The sequence below is a fragment of the Anopheles maculipalpis genome, chromosome 2RL, assembly GCF_943734695.1.
Source record: "Anopheles maculipalpis chromosome 2RL, idAnoMacuDA_375_x, whole genome shotgun sequence".
In the NCBI taxonomy this organism is placed as follows: Eukaryota; Metazoa; Arthropoda; class Insecta; order Diptera; family Culicidae; genus Anopheles; species Anopheles maculipalpis.
In genome coordinates this window covers 44,194,719-44,211,796 of record NC_064871.1, presented here as the reverse complement: position 1 = coordinate 44,211,796, position 17,078 = coordinate 44,194,719, and the positions used below count along the sequence as shown (strand labels likewise).

Here is a 17,078-nt window from a genome sequence, read left to right as displayed (position 1 = left end):
TTGGTCTCTACTCCCTTACGCAGTAGTGGTGAATGTTGCTGAACTGTTGGCGCTCGCAGCGTCGTCCGGTCTACGGCACACAATCAACCCTTTCTCCCACAGGCTGCGTATGAACTCGAGCCGATCCTCCACCGGCAAGCTGCTGACCAACACGTACCTCGGATACATCTTGATCAGCAACTCCACACCGAGCGCCGTCTCGTGGTCCAGCTCGAGAAAGTTCGCCTCGTACTGGTGATACTCGCGCGAATTGTCCGTGTGATAGTAAATGCGTAGCTTGTCCTCTTCGCTCACCAGTCGCAGTATGTTGCGGCGCAGCAACCGAACCGACGAACGATCATCGATCGGTCTCGCACACCGTACCGTACCGTCCGGTCGGAATTCGTAATTTCCCGAACCGTACACCGTGTCGTCCCATTCGCCAAAATCAACCAACGGGGGCAGTGCATCGTGCTGGAACCGTTTGGCCAACTGATCGACCGCCCCATCGATTGCCGCGTCCGAAAAAAGCTTATCGAACATGGACCGTATGCGCACGATTAATCGGCGCCGTTCCGCACCCGTTCCGTCCGAATGCACGATGCCAAAGTGTTGATGCAGATCTAGCGGCAAACCTTCGCGCAGCTGCGGTTCCTCTTCGGCCGCGCCTGCCAACGCAATCGGTAACATCTGCTCGAACAGATCCGCCCAACAGTTACGCTGGTACATGCTAACGGTAATGTGAAGCGAATGGGCTCCCGGTACGGTTGCGGCCTGATGGATACAGCCACGGGGAAAGTACAGCAAGTCACCCGCCTCAAGCACCACGTCCAGGATGGGTGGTCCGGCCAGTTCGTCCTGGCGTAGATTTTCGGAGGAAACGCGAGCCAACACTTCTTGGGGTGTGCGCGGTCCGTACAGACGCCATCGTTTGCGACCCTCGATCTGCAGCACAAACGCTTCGATGTCGTCGTAGTGAGGTGCAAAGCCCTGACTGCCCGGCGGTGTTAGATAGAAGTTGGCCCCGGTCATACAGTGGAAGTACTCCTGCAGCTTCACGTTCAGCTCGTACACCGAGCGCAGATACGTCTGCGGGTTGAGCATTCTCACGCTACATCCGGTGTCGTAAAAGTGCCACAGGTCGGGCGGAAGCACACGACCGTCCGGATTGTGCGTTTCGCGCTGTCCGTCCCGGTACGAGGTGATGTCGATGTTTTTCGTGTACTCGATGTTGTTCGTACGCAGCATCTCGTCGATCATGGCACGGGACAGTAGGCCGCCATAGTACGACCGATCGTTGCGCTTCACCAGCAGGTGCTTCCGTTCCCAGTAGGTGCGCATGAATTCATCCACTGTCGTACCGGGGCCAATCAGCCAGGCAAACGTTTGCCGCCCGATCATTACACTGTCCAGCTCGTGATGGGCCGTACCATCGGTGGCGGTATTTTTTGCCCTGGTCAGTGTCCTTGGTTCTTGTTTGATTTGTGAGGGGCGCTTCAACGGAGTTACCACACTGCTCGGTGCTAATCCGACTGACGCACCGTTCACCTTCGAACTGGGACGACTTTTTTTCGACGATTTCTTGCCGTTCTGCTGTTGCTGCTTTTTGGTTTGTTCCGAAGCGGCCGTTGTCGTCACCGTTTGCTGTTTGGCCTGCTTTTTCTTCGCTATTCCGGCCGTCGTGGCAGCGACCGGCTGTTTCGGTGCCGAATACAGCTTGATATGGAAACGTGCCTGTTTTGCGTTTGATTTCTGTTTCTTTCCGTGCGATTCCTTCCCTTCCTCGGGCTGTTTTTTCTTCTGCTTTTTGGCGCTTGGTGGGGATGGTCCGTCGTGGGAAGTGGTTCCTGCCGAGCCAGCCGGCAGCTGCATCTCACTGCCGTTCATCGCGGGACCAGTGGTGATGAGCTGCAAAAAAAAATTGATTATTATAATACTCTTTACATCAGGTTCCTTTACGCATACATCAATCGGCGGTGGCTTCGTTTTGGTGCCGGGTGTGTCAGTGGCACCCGGTGTGGGTTGATGTGGGGAGCCGGCAGGTTTCTTCCTCTTCTGGGAAGGCTTTTTAGTTGCGGAACTAGGTAGTGTGGCGCTGCTGGTGGTCGCTATGACGATGCTATTTCCTATTTCAGCCGTTGGGTTGACTGGTTCCGTGCCTGCTACCGTTTCCATTGTGAAAAGTGAGTCGTGCAGGTGAAAATCACGCGCTCTGTGTTTTGTTACTCAGCTGCACGATGCGATGGTGTTGCTGTTGATAATGTTGTGCACCCACAGCACGCGCCTTGATTTGTGGCTATTGTTTTGACAGATTATTTTGACAATACCAGGAACCGTGTAGATTTTTTTTATTCCATTGCAGTTCGCTCTATGAAAGTTTTGTCTGTGAAATTTAAGAAAATTTTGGAATTTTTTTCTTAACTTAATTTTGAAACAATGTTATCTTATATTGATTAATAACATTTTTTTTACAAATAATTTAGAAAATGTATTTTTAATTCCATGTGGACATCTCACTGTGCTCCATTAGATTTTGACAGCTGTAAATCCTAAAGCATGCATTTTGTAAACATTAGAACCCTGATCGTTCGCTGAAAACCGGCAGTTCTTTCATTATTCTTTATAAAAATAATTCAAGCTTCAATAATCCATAAATACAGGCAGTAACATGTTCATCACCAACATTCTGCTAAAGAAAGCAAAAAGCAAGTAAGTAACAAACGCATGGAAACATCATCAGAAGCAGAGCATGTTAAGTAATGGCGTTTTTGTTGTTGTTGTTGTCCCGTTCGTGTTGATCTTGTGCAGAAATATTCTCGTGCTGATGGAAAGCGCAGTTAGTGGACACCAATTTACAATGATCCGGGAGCGGTTGGCCGATAAGCTGGAACTGCAACGCTTTGATCCATACAGTAAATATCAGCGGTTGCTTCAATGCACCTTAAGGTACACTCACGTTTCACGCCCTGTTTCTGTTTTCATTCCACAGTCCAACGGATGTCCCTGTACCGAGAGCGCAGACGACTACGAAGTTTGAACTGAGATTTGGCTTGTTGGGCAACGTTATTCTACTGTAGACTTAAATAAATCGATTTAGCCTTCAAAATCAAACACCTACACCTGCTCTATGCTAGCACGAAAATATTGTTTTATCATTCAAGGGATACACACATCACTCTGTTCTCAACTAAAAACACTTGCAACAGAGTTGATCTGTGTAGAAGAATGTCTCATTGACACACTATCGTGTGTCTTTACGCTAGTAATAATTTATAAGCGTCAGACGTGGTCACCCCGATATACGGAGGACGACCTTTTACATCTGGGTCTGTTCATAACTATGGAATATGGGTACGCATTGGCAAAATAAATCATTGAAAAATTAAAAAGAAAAAGAAAGTAAGCCAAAAAAGGGAAAGATAACCATCACACCACGCTTCTTGAATAAGTGGCTTCTTCTACTAGTAGACCATAGCGATGGAGACGCCCAGTATCTCTGGTTTACACTAACTTGGCAAAAACCGAGATATCATGATGAGAGTAACAGTTACCCTGTAAAAAAAGTACTGCTTTACGGGCGGATTATGTATGGATAGGAGATTGTTCATTTGAAGTTCCCCTTCTAAACTTCACCTAGTTCAGGCCAAAAGTCAGCTGCAATGACGAACTTTACGATGATCTTACCATCGTGCATCGTATTAGTCTCGCCAGAATCCGGTGGGCTGGTCAAATCATGAGAATGATACCGGAGGACCTAACAAGCAAAGTGTTTTTAGTCAGTCCACACATACAGAGGAGCAGTGGCGGATTTAGTCATTTGAAGCCCCCCTAAGCGGAGTGGAAAATGGGGCCTGCCGCTAGATCACATTGTATCTAACTTCGGTAAGTGTCCGATTTTTGCTACCCATGTGAAGCCATGCAAACGGATTTTTGAGTTAATTGTACTCTAAAAAAATACGTTTATTTAAACAAATGTTGCCTCAGCTACCTGTACTTTTGAACGATTTTAAATTTGCAAATCATGACACTTGCTGGGAAGACTATTTTTCGCTGTCGTTCGTGTCGTTACGTTACATGAAGGAAATTTGCCTGTATCAAAACCATTGTTAAAATCCAAAATATAATATTGGATATTGTCAATATCCAAAAACAAATATTCGTAGTAATGTTAAGTCGACTTATTTATTTATTTATTTATAATTAATAATGACGGTCCAGTGCCGTATTGTCAACACCGCTTGTGTTGAGTAAATTTTATAATCATCTTGATAAGGCATTTCCTCCTTAATGTTAAGTCGACTTCATATGTTAATAATCGGCTTCGGATTTGTGTAGTTTGATAGACACAACGGATCGAACAATCGAACAATTATATACATTGTCACAAGAAACTCCAACTTACGTGTTAAAAAAAAAAATACGTTGTGGAGATCATTCTATAAGATACTTAAAGAAGGAACAAAAATGAGTGCGATTAAAATAAAATTGGAAAACACACTTAATAGGTTCGGAAAAATATATGTTTAAGACGGAGAGATTATTAGATTATAGAACAGAAATTATTTTATGTTGCCTTTTTAAACTTGAATTTGCTACCTCCTAGCCTGGTATGCTCTCCTGTTACACGAGATCAAATTTTGCTCGGTACCAGGTACGTCCTCGAATTTCGGCCTTTGTGCTTTGAAAATTTTCGGCCGGTACCAGCTATCTCCTAAAATGCATGCTTTCCTGTTAGTACCAGTCGCTCGTGGTAAGAGAATTGGCTTAAAACGAGGAAAATTTTGATGCGGCAAAACTTAATAACGAGTAACAGGAGAGCATACCAGGCGAGGAGTGTAGCAAATGAAAGTTTAAAAAAGCGATTGGAAAATAATTTCTTTCTATCATGACAAATATTTTTCCGGCTCAATCAAAGTGTTTTTTTCAATTTTAAGTTATTTATTTACAATTTATTATGACGGTACAATCGATTTTAAGTTAATTATTCTCATTTTTGCTTCTTTGTTGCTGTTGTTCAGGAAAAACAGCTCCATTCCCGTGAAAAATAAGCGCGATAACTATCCACTTAGGTCCAATCGGGGCATTCCGCATATTATTGGATGTGTCTTTGGGCCGCGCATCCTTCCTCCCAACACTTCATCCCGATCCTTCCACCTTCCGCCAAGTAATTGAGAAAAAATACCAGCATCCCCGTGGAAAATCAGCGATAACTCGCTCAGTTTTGATCTGATCGAGGCGTTCCGCATACCATTGGATGCGTCTTTAGGCCGCACGTCTTCCTTAGAATACCCCATCCCGATACCTCCATCCTCCATCTGGTTGTTCCGGAAAACAGTAGCATTCCCGTGGAAAATTAGCGACAACTCAGTCATTCCTGGCCCGATCGGGATGTTCTGCATACCATTGGATGCTTTTTTATCCATGCATAATTCTTTTTGACGTTCTATACCGATGCCTCCTCCCTCCTGCTAGTTATTGAGGACAAACAGCAGCATTCCCGTGGAAAATCGGCGATAACTTACTCAGTTTTGGTCCGATCGGGCGTGCAGCATATCGTTGAATGCGTCTTTGAGCCGCGTATACTTCCTTTGAACACCCCATCCCGATCTCACATCCCTCCGCCAAGTTATTAGAGAAATTAGCAAAAATTATAAATTAGAAAATCCTGGTCCGACCATGACGTACATCAAACCGTTGGATGCGTCTTTAGACCGCACATACTTCCTTTGAACATCCCATCCCGATTACTCCCGAATGTTCTGCATTCCATTGGATGCATCTTTTAGCCGCGTTGGATGCGAATTTCCTCCATATTTCTTCCATTTCTGCATCCTTCTCCACGAACCACTCTCGGAAAATATATGTTTTGGCACATGTAACGATTTTAAAACGTGTTTAAAAGTACAGGTAGTTTAAGCTGGCCATTGTTGAAGTAAACATATTTTTGAATCATGTTATTTTAAAGTCTTTGATCAATTTTATAAAATAATTAATTTTTACAGTATAACTAAGCTAAAAATACAATACAAAAAAAAAATACAAGAAAATTAGCCAAAATGAATGCTACTGTTTTTCCTCAATAACTGGGCGGTGGGTAGAGGGATTGGGATGGGATGTCCGAAGGAAAGATGCGCGGCCCAAATACGCATTCAACGGTACGCTTTACGCCCTGATTGGACCAAACTGAGCAAGTTATGACCGATTTTCCACGGGAATGCACTGTTTTTCCTCAAAAACTGGGTGGGGGGTGGAGGGGTCGGAATAGGGTGTCCTGCAAAAAAAGGCGTGGCTTACAGACTCATCCAACTTTAAGCTATTCATCCCGATCGGACCAAAACTGAGCGAGATATGTCGGACTTTTCACGGGAATGCTGGGTTTTTCCTCCATGGCTGGGCGAAGGGGTGGATGGATCGGGTTAGGGTGTTCTGCTAAAAGGTAGAAGGACAATAGACGGATCCAACAGTAAGCCATTCATCCCGATCGGACCAGGAATGGCCGATACATGGCCGATTTTCTACGGGAATGCACTGTCTTTCCTCAATAACTAGGTGAGGGGGTGGAGAGATTGGGTTGGGGTGTTCTGCAAACAGAGGCATGGCTTAAAGACCCATCCAACGGTAAGCTATTCATCCCGATCGGACCAAAACTGAGAGAGAGTTATCTCCTATTTTTCATAGAAATGCTGGGCTTTTTTCCTTCAAACCTTTTCGAGGGGGTGAATGGATTGGGTTGGGGTGTTCTGCAAAATGGTGGACGAACCATAGACGCATCCAACGGCAGGTCATTCATTTCGATCGGATCAAAACTGAGCGAGTTATGACCGATTTTCCACGGGAATACACTGTTTTTCCTGAAAAACTGGGTGAAGAAGTAGAGGGATAGGGTTGAAGTGTTCTGCAAAAACGTGGACGGACCATAGACGCATCCAACGGTAGGTCATTCATCCTGATCGGACCAAAACTGAGCGAGTGATTGCTGATTTTTCACGGGAATGCTAGGTTTTTCTTCCATAACTAGGCGAGCTGGTGATGGGATCGGGTTGCGGTGTTCTCCAAAAAGGTGGACGGACCATAGACGCATCCAACGGTAGGTCATTCATCCTGATCGGACCAACACTGAGCGAGTTATTGCTGATTTTCCACGGGAATGCTGGGTTTTTCTTCAATAACTAGGCGAGGGGGTGATGGAATCGGGTTGGGGTGTTCTGCAAAAAGGTAGACGGACCATAGACGGATCCAACGGTAGGTCATTCATCCTGATCGGACCAAAACTGAGCGAGTTATTGCTGATTTTCCACGGGAATGCACAGTTTTTCCTTAATAACTAGGTGAGGGGGTGGAGGGATCGGGTTGCGGTGTTCTGCAAAAAAATAAACGGACCATAGACGCATCCAACGGTAGGTCATTCATCTTGACCGGACCAAAACTGAGCGAGTTATGACCGATTTTCCTTGGGAATGCTGCTGGCGGAATTTTCCAGTAGTTTGTGGAAAATCCCCCTTAGTTGCCTTTAATATACAAAAACAAGTTGAGGAGCTCTTTTTAAAAGAGTTTTAAGGAAAGAAACAAAAATGAGATGGAATAACTTAAAATTGAAGAAAAAGTTTAAATTTTGGCGGAAAAATATTTGTCTAGTCGCAAAGAAATTATTTTCCAGTCCGTTTTAAAATTTCCATTTGCTACCTCCTTGGATTCATGCTCTCCTGTTACTCCTGGTCGAATTTTGCCGCATAAAATTGGCTCGGTTTTGGCCGAAAATCTGCCACCGGGAGCGACTGGTAGTAACAGGAGAGCATGCTTTCGAGGAGGTAGATGGTATCGGCCGATAATTTTCAAAATCAGTTTTAAAATCCCGGTTCAAAATTAAAAGTTGAATTCCAAACTTAAAATTTCCAACTCAACTTTAAAACTGACTTTGGATTTCAAAACTGATTTTGGAAATTTTCGGCCCACACGAGCTACCTCCTCGAAAGCATGCTCTCCTGTTACTACCAGTCGCTCCCAGTGGCAGATTTTCGGCCAAAACCGAGCCAATTTTATGCGGCAAAATTCGACCAGGAGTAACAGGAGAGCATGAATCCGAGGAGGTAGCAAATGGAAATTTTAAAAACGGACTGGAAAATAATTTCTTTGCGACTAGACAAATATTTTTCCGCCAAAATTTAAACTATTTCTTCAATTTTAAGTTATTCCATCTCATTTTTGTTTCTTTCCTTAAACATCTTTTAAAAAGAGCTCCTCAACTTGTTTTTATATATTAAAGGCAACTAAGGATTTTCCACAAACTACTGGAAAATTCCACCAGCAGCATTCCCAAGGAAAATCGGTTATAACTCGCTCAGTTTTGGTCCGGTCAAGATGAATGACCTACCGTTGGATGCGTCTATGGTCCGTCCACCTCTTTGCAGAACACCTCAACCCGATCCCTCTACCTCTTCACCCAGTTTTTGAGGAAAAACAGTGCATTCCCGTGGAAAATCGGCCATAACTCGCTCAGTTTTGGTCCGATCAAGATGAATGACCTACCGTTGGATCCGTCTATGGTCCTTCCACCTTTTTGCAGAACACCTCAACCCGATCTCATCACCCCTCGCCTAGTTATTGAAGAAAAACCCAGCATTCCCGTGGAAAATCAGCAATAACTCGCTCAGTTTTGGTCCGATCAGGATGAATGACCTACCGTTGGATGCGTCTATGGTCCGTCCACCTTTTTGGAGAAAACCGCAACCCGATCCCTCTACCTCTTCACCCAGTTTTTGAGGAAAAACAGTGCATTCCCGTGGAAAATCGGCCATAACTCGCTCAGTTTTGGTCCGATCAGGATGAATGACCTACCGTTGTATGCGTTCATGGTCCGTCCACCTTTTTGCAGAACACCCTAACCAACTCCCACCACACCCTCGCCTTGTTATTGAGGAAAAACTCAGAAAATTAGCAATAACTCGCTTAGTTTTTGTCCGGTCGGAGTGAATGACCTACCGTTGGATGCGTCTATGGTCCGTCCACCTTTTTGCACAACATCCCAACCCGATCCCTTCACCCCCTCACACAGTTATTGAGGAAAAACCGTGCATTCCCGAGGAAAATCAGCGATAACTCGCTTAGTTTTGGTCTGAGCGGACAGCATACAATTGCATGTGTCTTTGGGCCACACACCATTCCTCCCAACACCTCATTCCAATTCCTCCACCCGCCGCCCAGTTATTGAGGAAAAACAGTGCATTCCGTTGGAAAATCAGTGTTAACACGGTCATTCCTGATCCGATCGGAGCGTACCGTTGAATGCGTCTTTGAACCGCGCATATTTCCTTTCAACATCCCATCTCGATCCCAGTTATTGAGGAAAAACAGTACATTCCCGTGGAAAATCAGTGATAACTTGCTTAGTTTTTTCGGAAAATCGGCGATAACTCGTACATTTTTCGTGCGATCAAGACGTACTGCATACCGGGGGCTTTATACGAGGCCACTAACCGGGCTCAAGGTGGATCATAGTTGACGCTCGTACTCGTTTCATAACTGCTCCATTGAGAAGAGGGGAGAGAGATTCTCTGACTCTCCCAGACAGCCACCCATTTCGCTCATTGGTTAATCCCCCATTGCAGCGGAGGCGTCGTAGAACACGGTTGAGCAGGAGCGATGGCGTTCATGCATCTGCCCGAATGCAGTAGAAAAGCCTGGCCAAAATCTGGACTTTGCGGTATCAATATTAACGTTCACCCAGAGACAGATATGTGATAGCAAAAAATCTTAAAATCTTTTTAACAACAACCACTTAGATTGCAAACGTACGATTTATAAAACGGAAAAAATAAAGGTTTTCCAAAACAACACCCAAAAAGTGCATCTCACTATCGTAATAGAGTTCATTTTTATTAATGATATTACTGTTTTGTTGTTGTTGCTGTTTTCTGTTTCTGAAACTCTCTCTCTCTCTCTCTCTCTCTCTCTCTCTCTCTCTCTCTCTCTCTATCCGTGGTGTGATTAAAATTATTCTACATTGACAAATACAGGAAACAAACAGGTCTCTGCGCTGGTCGGCAGAAGGGCAGAAGGCGTACATAGGTGGTGGTGATAAGGAGAATTCGTTTCATTAGATTACGGAAACAGGAGAGGTGAGGTGTGTGTTGAGGCTCGGAAACGTCGGTTCTTATATATTGTTTATTATATTTTCCTCTCCCGCTCTATCCGTGTGCTTATTAACATCGAAAACTTACTAAAAAAAAGGACTCACCCGACATGCGTGTTTTTGCGTGTCCTTCTTTCTCATTTCTTCTTTCATCTTCTTCTTGCTTGTTTGCTCATCTGTTTGTCTCATGTTTTGTCACGTTTCCTGGTTTCCATGGTTTTCTCTACTTCGGAATGATATATTGAACCTAAGAAGCACAGCTTGCTTAATCCTCTTTCTTCTTCCAGTTGCCCAATTTCACCTTTTGTTTTTTTTTTTCCTGTTTCGCACTTCTTTTTCTTTTGCAGTGCATGTATTGTGTTTGCTCTTACGTTATATAATAACCATACTCTTAAAACGTAAACGACTAGAGCGTGTATTTGCGCGCACTGTGCCAGTGCTCACATTCTGTTTTATACGTCTTCCTCTTCTTCAGTGTAGTGTGTGTCTGTAAAACAATCGATAAGAACAAGAGCGCGATTTAGTATGCGTATGCGTGTGTGTACGTGCGTGCGCGTATGTGGGATTTTTCGGGGTAAGGATGGGCGTGTGTATGTGTGTGTGTTTGTCACGGAAGGACACGAAAACGAGCTGCAGCCACCGACAAATGACGAACGGCTATCGAGAGATATATTATCGGCAAAGTACGGGTAGCTGCATTCGAAATAGGCACTAAGTATGACTCTCATTCGTTAGTAAAGCTAAGGAATCTACAGATACAAACCGGGAAGCGGGGGGTGGAAGTAGGTTCAACGAAAGTTTTCCTTTGCCGCTTCTTTCAAACCCCTCTTCCAACCGCTTGTTTTCTTTTTTAATTCTCTTCTTGGTTTGTGTCTTAGATTTGTTTAAGTAGTAGTAGTGTGTGTGTGTGTGTGTGTGAGTGTGTTTTATAAGATTACGAGTGATAAACAACAATTAAAAATGTACGATCTAATCCTTCCCCGACACATACACATACGCACACAACACATATTGTGTATGATACGAATCAGTATTGTGTGTGGCTATCATTTGGTATCATTAGCATTATCGTTTCATATTTTTTTCTCTTCATCTCTTTACGCATCATTATTTTGGTTGTTTTGCACCTAAAATTATTACCTTACACAATACCTTTCCTTCTAATTGTTTTGTCGAATTTTCTTATTCTGTCTTCTGCTTTCCTATCTTGTTTTGCTTATCTGTTTTGTTTTTAATTTTATTCTTCCGCTTTTTTTTCTTTCCATTATTAGTTCATTTTTTTTGTTTTGCACCCAAAAATCGAATTCCGTTTCATACTTTGATTTTACTTATTTAAAAAAGAAAAAAATTAAACAAATAGGATTATATCAGTTTGGTTATGTGTTTGGTTTTGTTCTCATTTTTTAGCTTTGTTTAATTTTTCTTTAGCGATTTGTTTCTGTTGTTTTTTTAAATATCACTAATATAATGTTGCACTGTATGCACGCACACAAACACACACGCATACGCGCCGAACAGGAGTTAAGAAAGAAAGACATGTTTTGTTTGTTTGTTGCTTTACTTTCATCACTACAATTTACTTTTTCTAGTATATTTGTTTCTTTCTTTTTTTTCTCTCTCGCTCTCCCTTTTCCTATATATATATATAAATGTACTTCCTTTTGTATTATTAGGCTTAATGTTTTCTTCACTACAAACACCCACCCACAAACATACGCGCGCGCATTCAGATTGCAACAGTATTGGACCATCATAATCGCATTGATTTTTAACACACACACACACCTCGCGTGTACTTCTGATATAAACGGTGTAGTAGTAATAATCTTATTTTGTAGCAGTAACAGTTGCTATACACAGGAAACTTCCTGTTGGGTTTGTTTTGCTGTTGTGGATTTTGCTCAATTAATTCCGTTTACACTGTATATTGTAATACGACAGTACAGACGACAGCTGGGGTTTTTATCTTGCTCTTTTCTTGTTTTAAGCCGCCCGGAGATGGCAAGAGATGTGCATATGCATAAAAGTGTGCAAAATAAAACCAAAACAACCGAGAGATATCTCAGCGCTCGTATCAATTGACATGGTTTAAAAGTGAGATTAGCTAGAAAAATAGAGAAAACAAATAACAAGACAAATGTAACGACAAACAAAAAGTAAAACGTAAACAGATACGATTACATAATAATAAAAATACAATTATAAAATAACATAATAGAGGCGAGATAGTATGCACATACGGATAAAAACATCGATGGAGGTGCCTGTCTCCTGGTACAGTTTTGTTCCCACTCTAATTCATAAATGCGTGCGTGTGTGTGTTACATGTCTCTGTGTTTCTCTCTCTAGATATATGATAAATGTGTTATGTGTATATGCGTCTAGGGTGTACAATTTCTATCGCTTTTGTTTATTTTTTTTCCTTTCCGGTTTCCTTTAAGGGCCTCTTGCTCTCCCGATTTGCACCGCTACTCTTTTGAATATCCTCTGTTTCTTATACCTCGGTTTTGTCCTATATCCCGGAATGCAGACGGAGTAGTAGAGGCGGCTTGAGGGTGTTGTCTGCGCCGGTAGGGTCTGTAGGACTTTTTTCCCCTTTTTGTTGTCGAGGCGTCCTTAAGGGTTTAGGCGAAAAATTCATACTTTGATGCCAGCTTATATTCTTCCTCGTCTACTTTGTACATTTCGATGAGCTGTTTGAGGTTGGGATGATAAAACAAAAGAACAAATGTGTTACTAATTGTTAAAAGAACATATTTTCTATTAGTATATTTTGGTAGCACAGTTAGCTGGAAATGTATTTCTCTTTTTCTATCAATTTTTTTCAACTTTATGAGATGCTTTGAGGACAGATTTTTTTTACTAATTTATAGCGCAAAAATGCCAAGAAATAAATTTTGTGTCTCATATGTGCAGCTAGCATTAACACAAAGAATATTTAAACGATTTATTTCAAGAAAAGATAAAATAATTAAATCGTAATAAAAGATACAAAATAAAAACAATAAAATTGATTGTATTTTACATTAGATCAGCATAGAAAAAAAACTTTAACGATTAATCAAACAAGTGTTACATCAACAAAAAAAAAAAACACAATAAAAATAAAATATAACATAGCTTACATTTACTAAATAATACTTTTTTTGCATTTGGCACTACACGCGTAAAGCTTCCACGAGAACCAGCTCACTCCAGAAGTCCGGCCACCGGGCATCTTTTTGCCGATGGCACACCTTCAAAAACACACACATACACGCACACCGCACTCGTCACGAACAAATGCAGGGACAGTCGGATTGTTTGGCTTCTTCGCGCTTTCGCGCTTCCTCGATCGTGTTCAATCGGATCAGATGTTGCGCGGACGGTGGTGGAATGGTGGAGAAGCTACGAAATGGGACGGGCGCCACCGTAACCACTGGCGACGCCGGTACAGATGCGTTGCTTCCGGCGCTGGTTGACTTTTGATCGCCACTAATGCTAGTACTACTGCCGCTACTAATAAGCTTACAGCCGCTAGCCGACAGCTAATAAACAATATCGATGCCGCGAGTTTACACATAGACACAAACACGTCGCATCGGGTTGTAACACACAGAAAAAAATGATAAAAAAGTTTGGAACAGAAATTTGGGGAGAAAAAGAGGAAAATTTAAATTAATGAAACATCAGTAGTATGAAACGATGATAAAAGAATAAGAAAAACAAAGAAGAAAAAATAGAAAACAAAAAAAAACAATTAAGCACAAAAACAAAACAGATGAGTGACAGAGTACACTAATTAATAAGAAAGTGAAACGAAACAAAAAAAGGTGCATAAAAAGAAAACAACAAACGAAAAAAGCGAATAAAAAAGTTAAGTAAATTAAAATGGACCTACTACTAGATGGGCCGAAATTTTGTGAAGCCTAGCAGCGCGTGAAGTAGCCTTAGCAGGATTTTGGGGGGGGTGGGGTAGACTAGACGGTGGTTGTTGGCCAGTGTCTGTGGGGTAATACGCAATTTATACGACACATGCACTAAACTAGGTAACTACTGGCTGGCTACTAGAATACTACTGCTGCTGCGGCTGGTGCTGCTGCTGCTACGCTGCGCCGTTGTTAAAATTGGTGGTGCTGCAGGGTTGCTTCGATTGCTTTATGCTTATCACAACGATACTGTGTATGTAGAATTATATTACAGGTTGCCATAGGCTACACTTCACTAGGAACAAAGATCACAGAGTCAAAGCCGATGACGTTATGATGCGTAAGGATCAGTAGGAACGAACAGGAGGAGTAGGTATGATCAGAGAGGCATACACACAGGCACAGGCAAGAGACAAGGCAAGATGTTTTAGAGATAAATCGACAGACAGAAGGGTGATATGTTGGAAGGATGTTGAGACAGATGCTATCCCGGACACGACACGACTACACGACCGTTTCGATCGTAACGATCTCTCGCACACCGCCCACTAGACCGCCGCCGCCCGGACACAACGCTACCTTTTGCACATCGTTCGCCAACTCCTCCAGCTGCTTGTCGTGGGTCACTTTCAGCTTTTCCTTCTCCCGATTCTGCTTGATGGTGGCAGTCTGGGAAAGGGGAGAGTGAGAGAGAGACAGACCGAGTTAGGGCGTGGAACGGTTTGAAGGGTACACCATCAAGATCATCCGTACCTTTTTCTCGTCCATGAACCGCTTGATGTTGTTTTGCTTCTTCTCGCGCAGCCGCCGATCTTTCTCGCCCTTGGTCTTGAGCGTTTTGTCGTTCGCGACCTCCTTCGACGTTTCGACCGAGATCTTCGCCTGTCTGCTGTTCAGCTCCTTAATCTCGCGCTCATGTTTCGCCTCGAGCTGCTTCATCTGCGAGGCCTGCGTCGTCTCCATCAGCTTGCGCAATATGTCCTGCTGGTCGGCGAGCTGCTGCTTCAGCAGCTCCCACTCCTCCTTCTTGTGCCGTTCGGCCATCTCCGTCCACTGGGTGTTTTGTTCTTGAATAAGCTTGCGTACGGCCGGGTCGGCCTTAATCTCGTCCTTACTTTTGCCCTTGATCAGTCGCTCGATCGCTGCGTTCTGTTGCTTCTGCACACCGGCCCGTTCCTTCGCGTGCTTCTTCTTCACCGCGTCCAGCTCCTTCTGCTGCTTTTTGGCCGTCTTCTGGAAGCCCTTCTCCTGTCGCAACGAATCGACCGTAATCGGATCGAACACGAGCGGTGGTTCCGTTACGCGCTGCTCCTCTTTGCGGGCCTGCTCTTCCTTTTCCTTCTTGCCCGTTTCCTCGATACCCATCGCCTTCATGTTGTCCGAACGCTCCTTCGCGGCACCCATGAAGGCACGCGGATCCGACAGTGCGTCCATGAAATCTTCGAACCCGTCCGGTACGTAGATTTTTAGCTCAATGTTACAGAACAGCATGGGCAGTGACATCGGGAAGTTAGCCTCGGTACGGAGCGAGATGTGCCGATAACCGCCCTGCAAACCGTCCAGCGGTAGTATGCGCTGACCGAGCAGCTTACCATTTTCATCGTACACACCGAACCGCAACACGGCCAGATCGGGCAGCACTACCTTACGGAAAAGAAATGGTTCCTCGTTGTACACCGGGTTTAGTCCGTTAGCCGGGACCATGCGCGTACGGAACTCTTTGCGCACGGTGTCGGATGGTAAACCGTACATGTCCACTTCAACGTACGTGCCGACCTTCTTGTCCGAAAGGAACTGGCCGGCAATGACTTGTACCGCGCAGGACGCCGCAATCACACCATCGACCGGTGCGTCCGCAAATGGGTCGAAGCTACGATCGGCACGTCGCATGAAATCCGGTTTCAACAGGTAGCCACAGTTGCCGTTGTACTCGAACTTGCCCTGATTTAGCTGCATCGGCAGATCGGACGTTTGGAAGTTAAGTGACACCATCTGGCAGCCCGCATTCCAGAACACCTGCGGCATGTAGTTGGACGAATCGGCCCGCGTACCTTTCGGATAGATGCGTGACATCTGTCGCTTGTTGTAGTTGACAAACTCGATGGCTTGCGACTTTAGCAGATTCATGCCAGTCGTCTCCGCGAACGAGGACATATTGTGGTGGACGTTTTTCTTTTCCGCATAATCGAACGTTTGAAATTTAACCGGCTGCGCGTAGTTCACCATCGACGACAGCCACGGATGGACGTTGGTGGTGGAACCGGTGTACTGGATTGGTGGTGCTTCTTCGCCACCGTCCTGTGAGGCGGCTGCGGCTGCTACCGGTGCTACGGCGGTTGCTGCGGGGGCTGCTAGTTCCGCAATTTTCGTCGCATCTACCACCGCACTCGCATCCTCCTTCACTTCGTCTTCAATCACAAACTCACCCTGCAGGAACAGCTCGAGCTCCTTCTTTTCAACTTCCGGCTTTAGGCGCTTATTTTTTATGAGGATCTTCCGTTTGAGGGCGGATGGTGGCGGTAGTGGTGCACCCGGATCAAGCGGAAAGTCGGGAATCGGTTCCTTTAGTAGTAGATCGCCTAGAATCTCGTCACAGTACTTGGCCAACTTGTACTGTTGCGATTTGCAGCAATGATTTTCAAACGACAGGATTACCGGATAATCGGATGTGACGAACGCGGTATCACGCAGCGCGTAAATCACATCCTTAAACAGGATATCGGTACACATGGCCATACCGTGGGTGATGATCGGTTCTTCGTCTTCGCCCTTACCATCCCAACAATCCAGCTCGACGCACCGACAGCCGGCCAGCAACGTTTGACGGTACATCTCGACCGAGCTTTTGCCACCGAACTGACGTCCGGACAGGTACGTGTTGTGAGACGAGTTGATGTAGTAGTGAGACAGTGGTTGATCCATGTCCATGTAGATGTCGAGCCGGTCAAGAAAGACGGGCGCATTCTCGTCCGACATAAGGTACCGAATCAGGCCGTCCTTGGTGAGGGTTTCTGTAAGACGGAAGTAAGCAACGTAAGCATTCCGGTACGAACAAACGGATG

General features: G+C 44.4%; 3 protein-coding genes across 6 annotated transcripts in view; 1 reads left to right on the top strand and 2 right to left on the bottom strand.

The window, feature by feature from the left end:
- LOC126556828 (1-phosphatidylinositol 4,5-bisphosphate phosphodiesterase) overlaps positions 1-17,078 on the bottom strand; it is a 54,573-nt gene that overhangs the window by 26,234 nt on the left and 11,261 nt on the right. For 2 of the 4 annotated variants that reach the window (XM_050212348.1, XM_050212349.1), the window contains exons 8-10: positions 14,770-17,027; positions 14,596-14,685; positions 13,378-13,635 (exon numbers count right to left, since the gene is read on the bottom strand). In XM_050212348.1, the coding sequence (XP_050068305.1) occupies positions 13,381-13,635; positions 14,596-14,685; positions 14,770-17,027 (2,603 nt within the window). In that variant the 3' untranslated portion in view covers positions 13,378-13,380. Of the gene's footprint in view, positions 1-12,726; positions 12,802-13,377; positions 13,636-14,595; positions 14,686-14,769; positions 17,028-17,078 lie in introns of those variants that run through there. The other 2 variants (XM_050212351.1, XM_050212350.1) reach the window with 1 other exon arrangement.
- Positions 16-2,154, bottom strand: LOC126567154 (bifunctional lysine-specific demethylase and histidyl-hydroxylase NO66). The gene is made up of 2 exons (XM_050223387.1): positions 1,945-2,154; positions 16-1,887 (listed from the first exon to the last, which is right to left on the bottom strand). The coding sequence occupies exons 1-2, from the start codon at positions 2,152-2,154 to the stop codon at positions 16-18; spliced, it is 2,082 nt and encodes a 693-aa protein (XP_050079344.1).
- LOC126559571 (39S ribosomal protein L33, mitochondrial) lies at positions 2,611-3,031 on the top strand. Its single transcript, XM_050215741.1, has 3 exons — positions 2,611-2,688; positions 2,788-2,891; positions 2,969-3,031. Exons 1-3 carry the CDS (start codon positions 2,648-2,650, stop codon positions 3,019-3,021), a joined length of 198 nt encoding a protein of 65 aa, XP_050071698.1. The 5' UTR covers positions 2,611-2,647; the 3' UTR covers positions 3,022-3,031.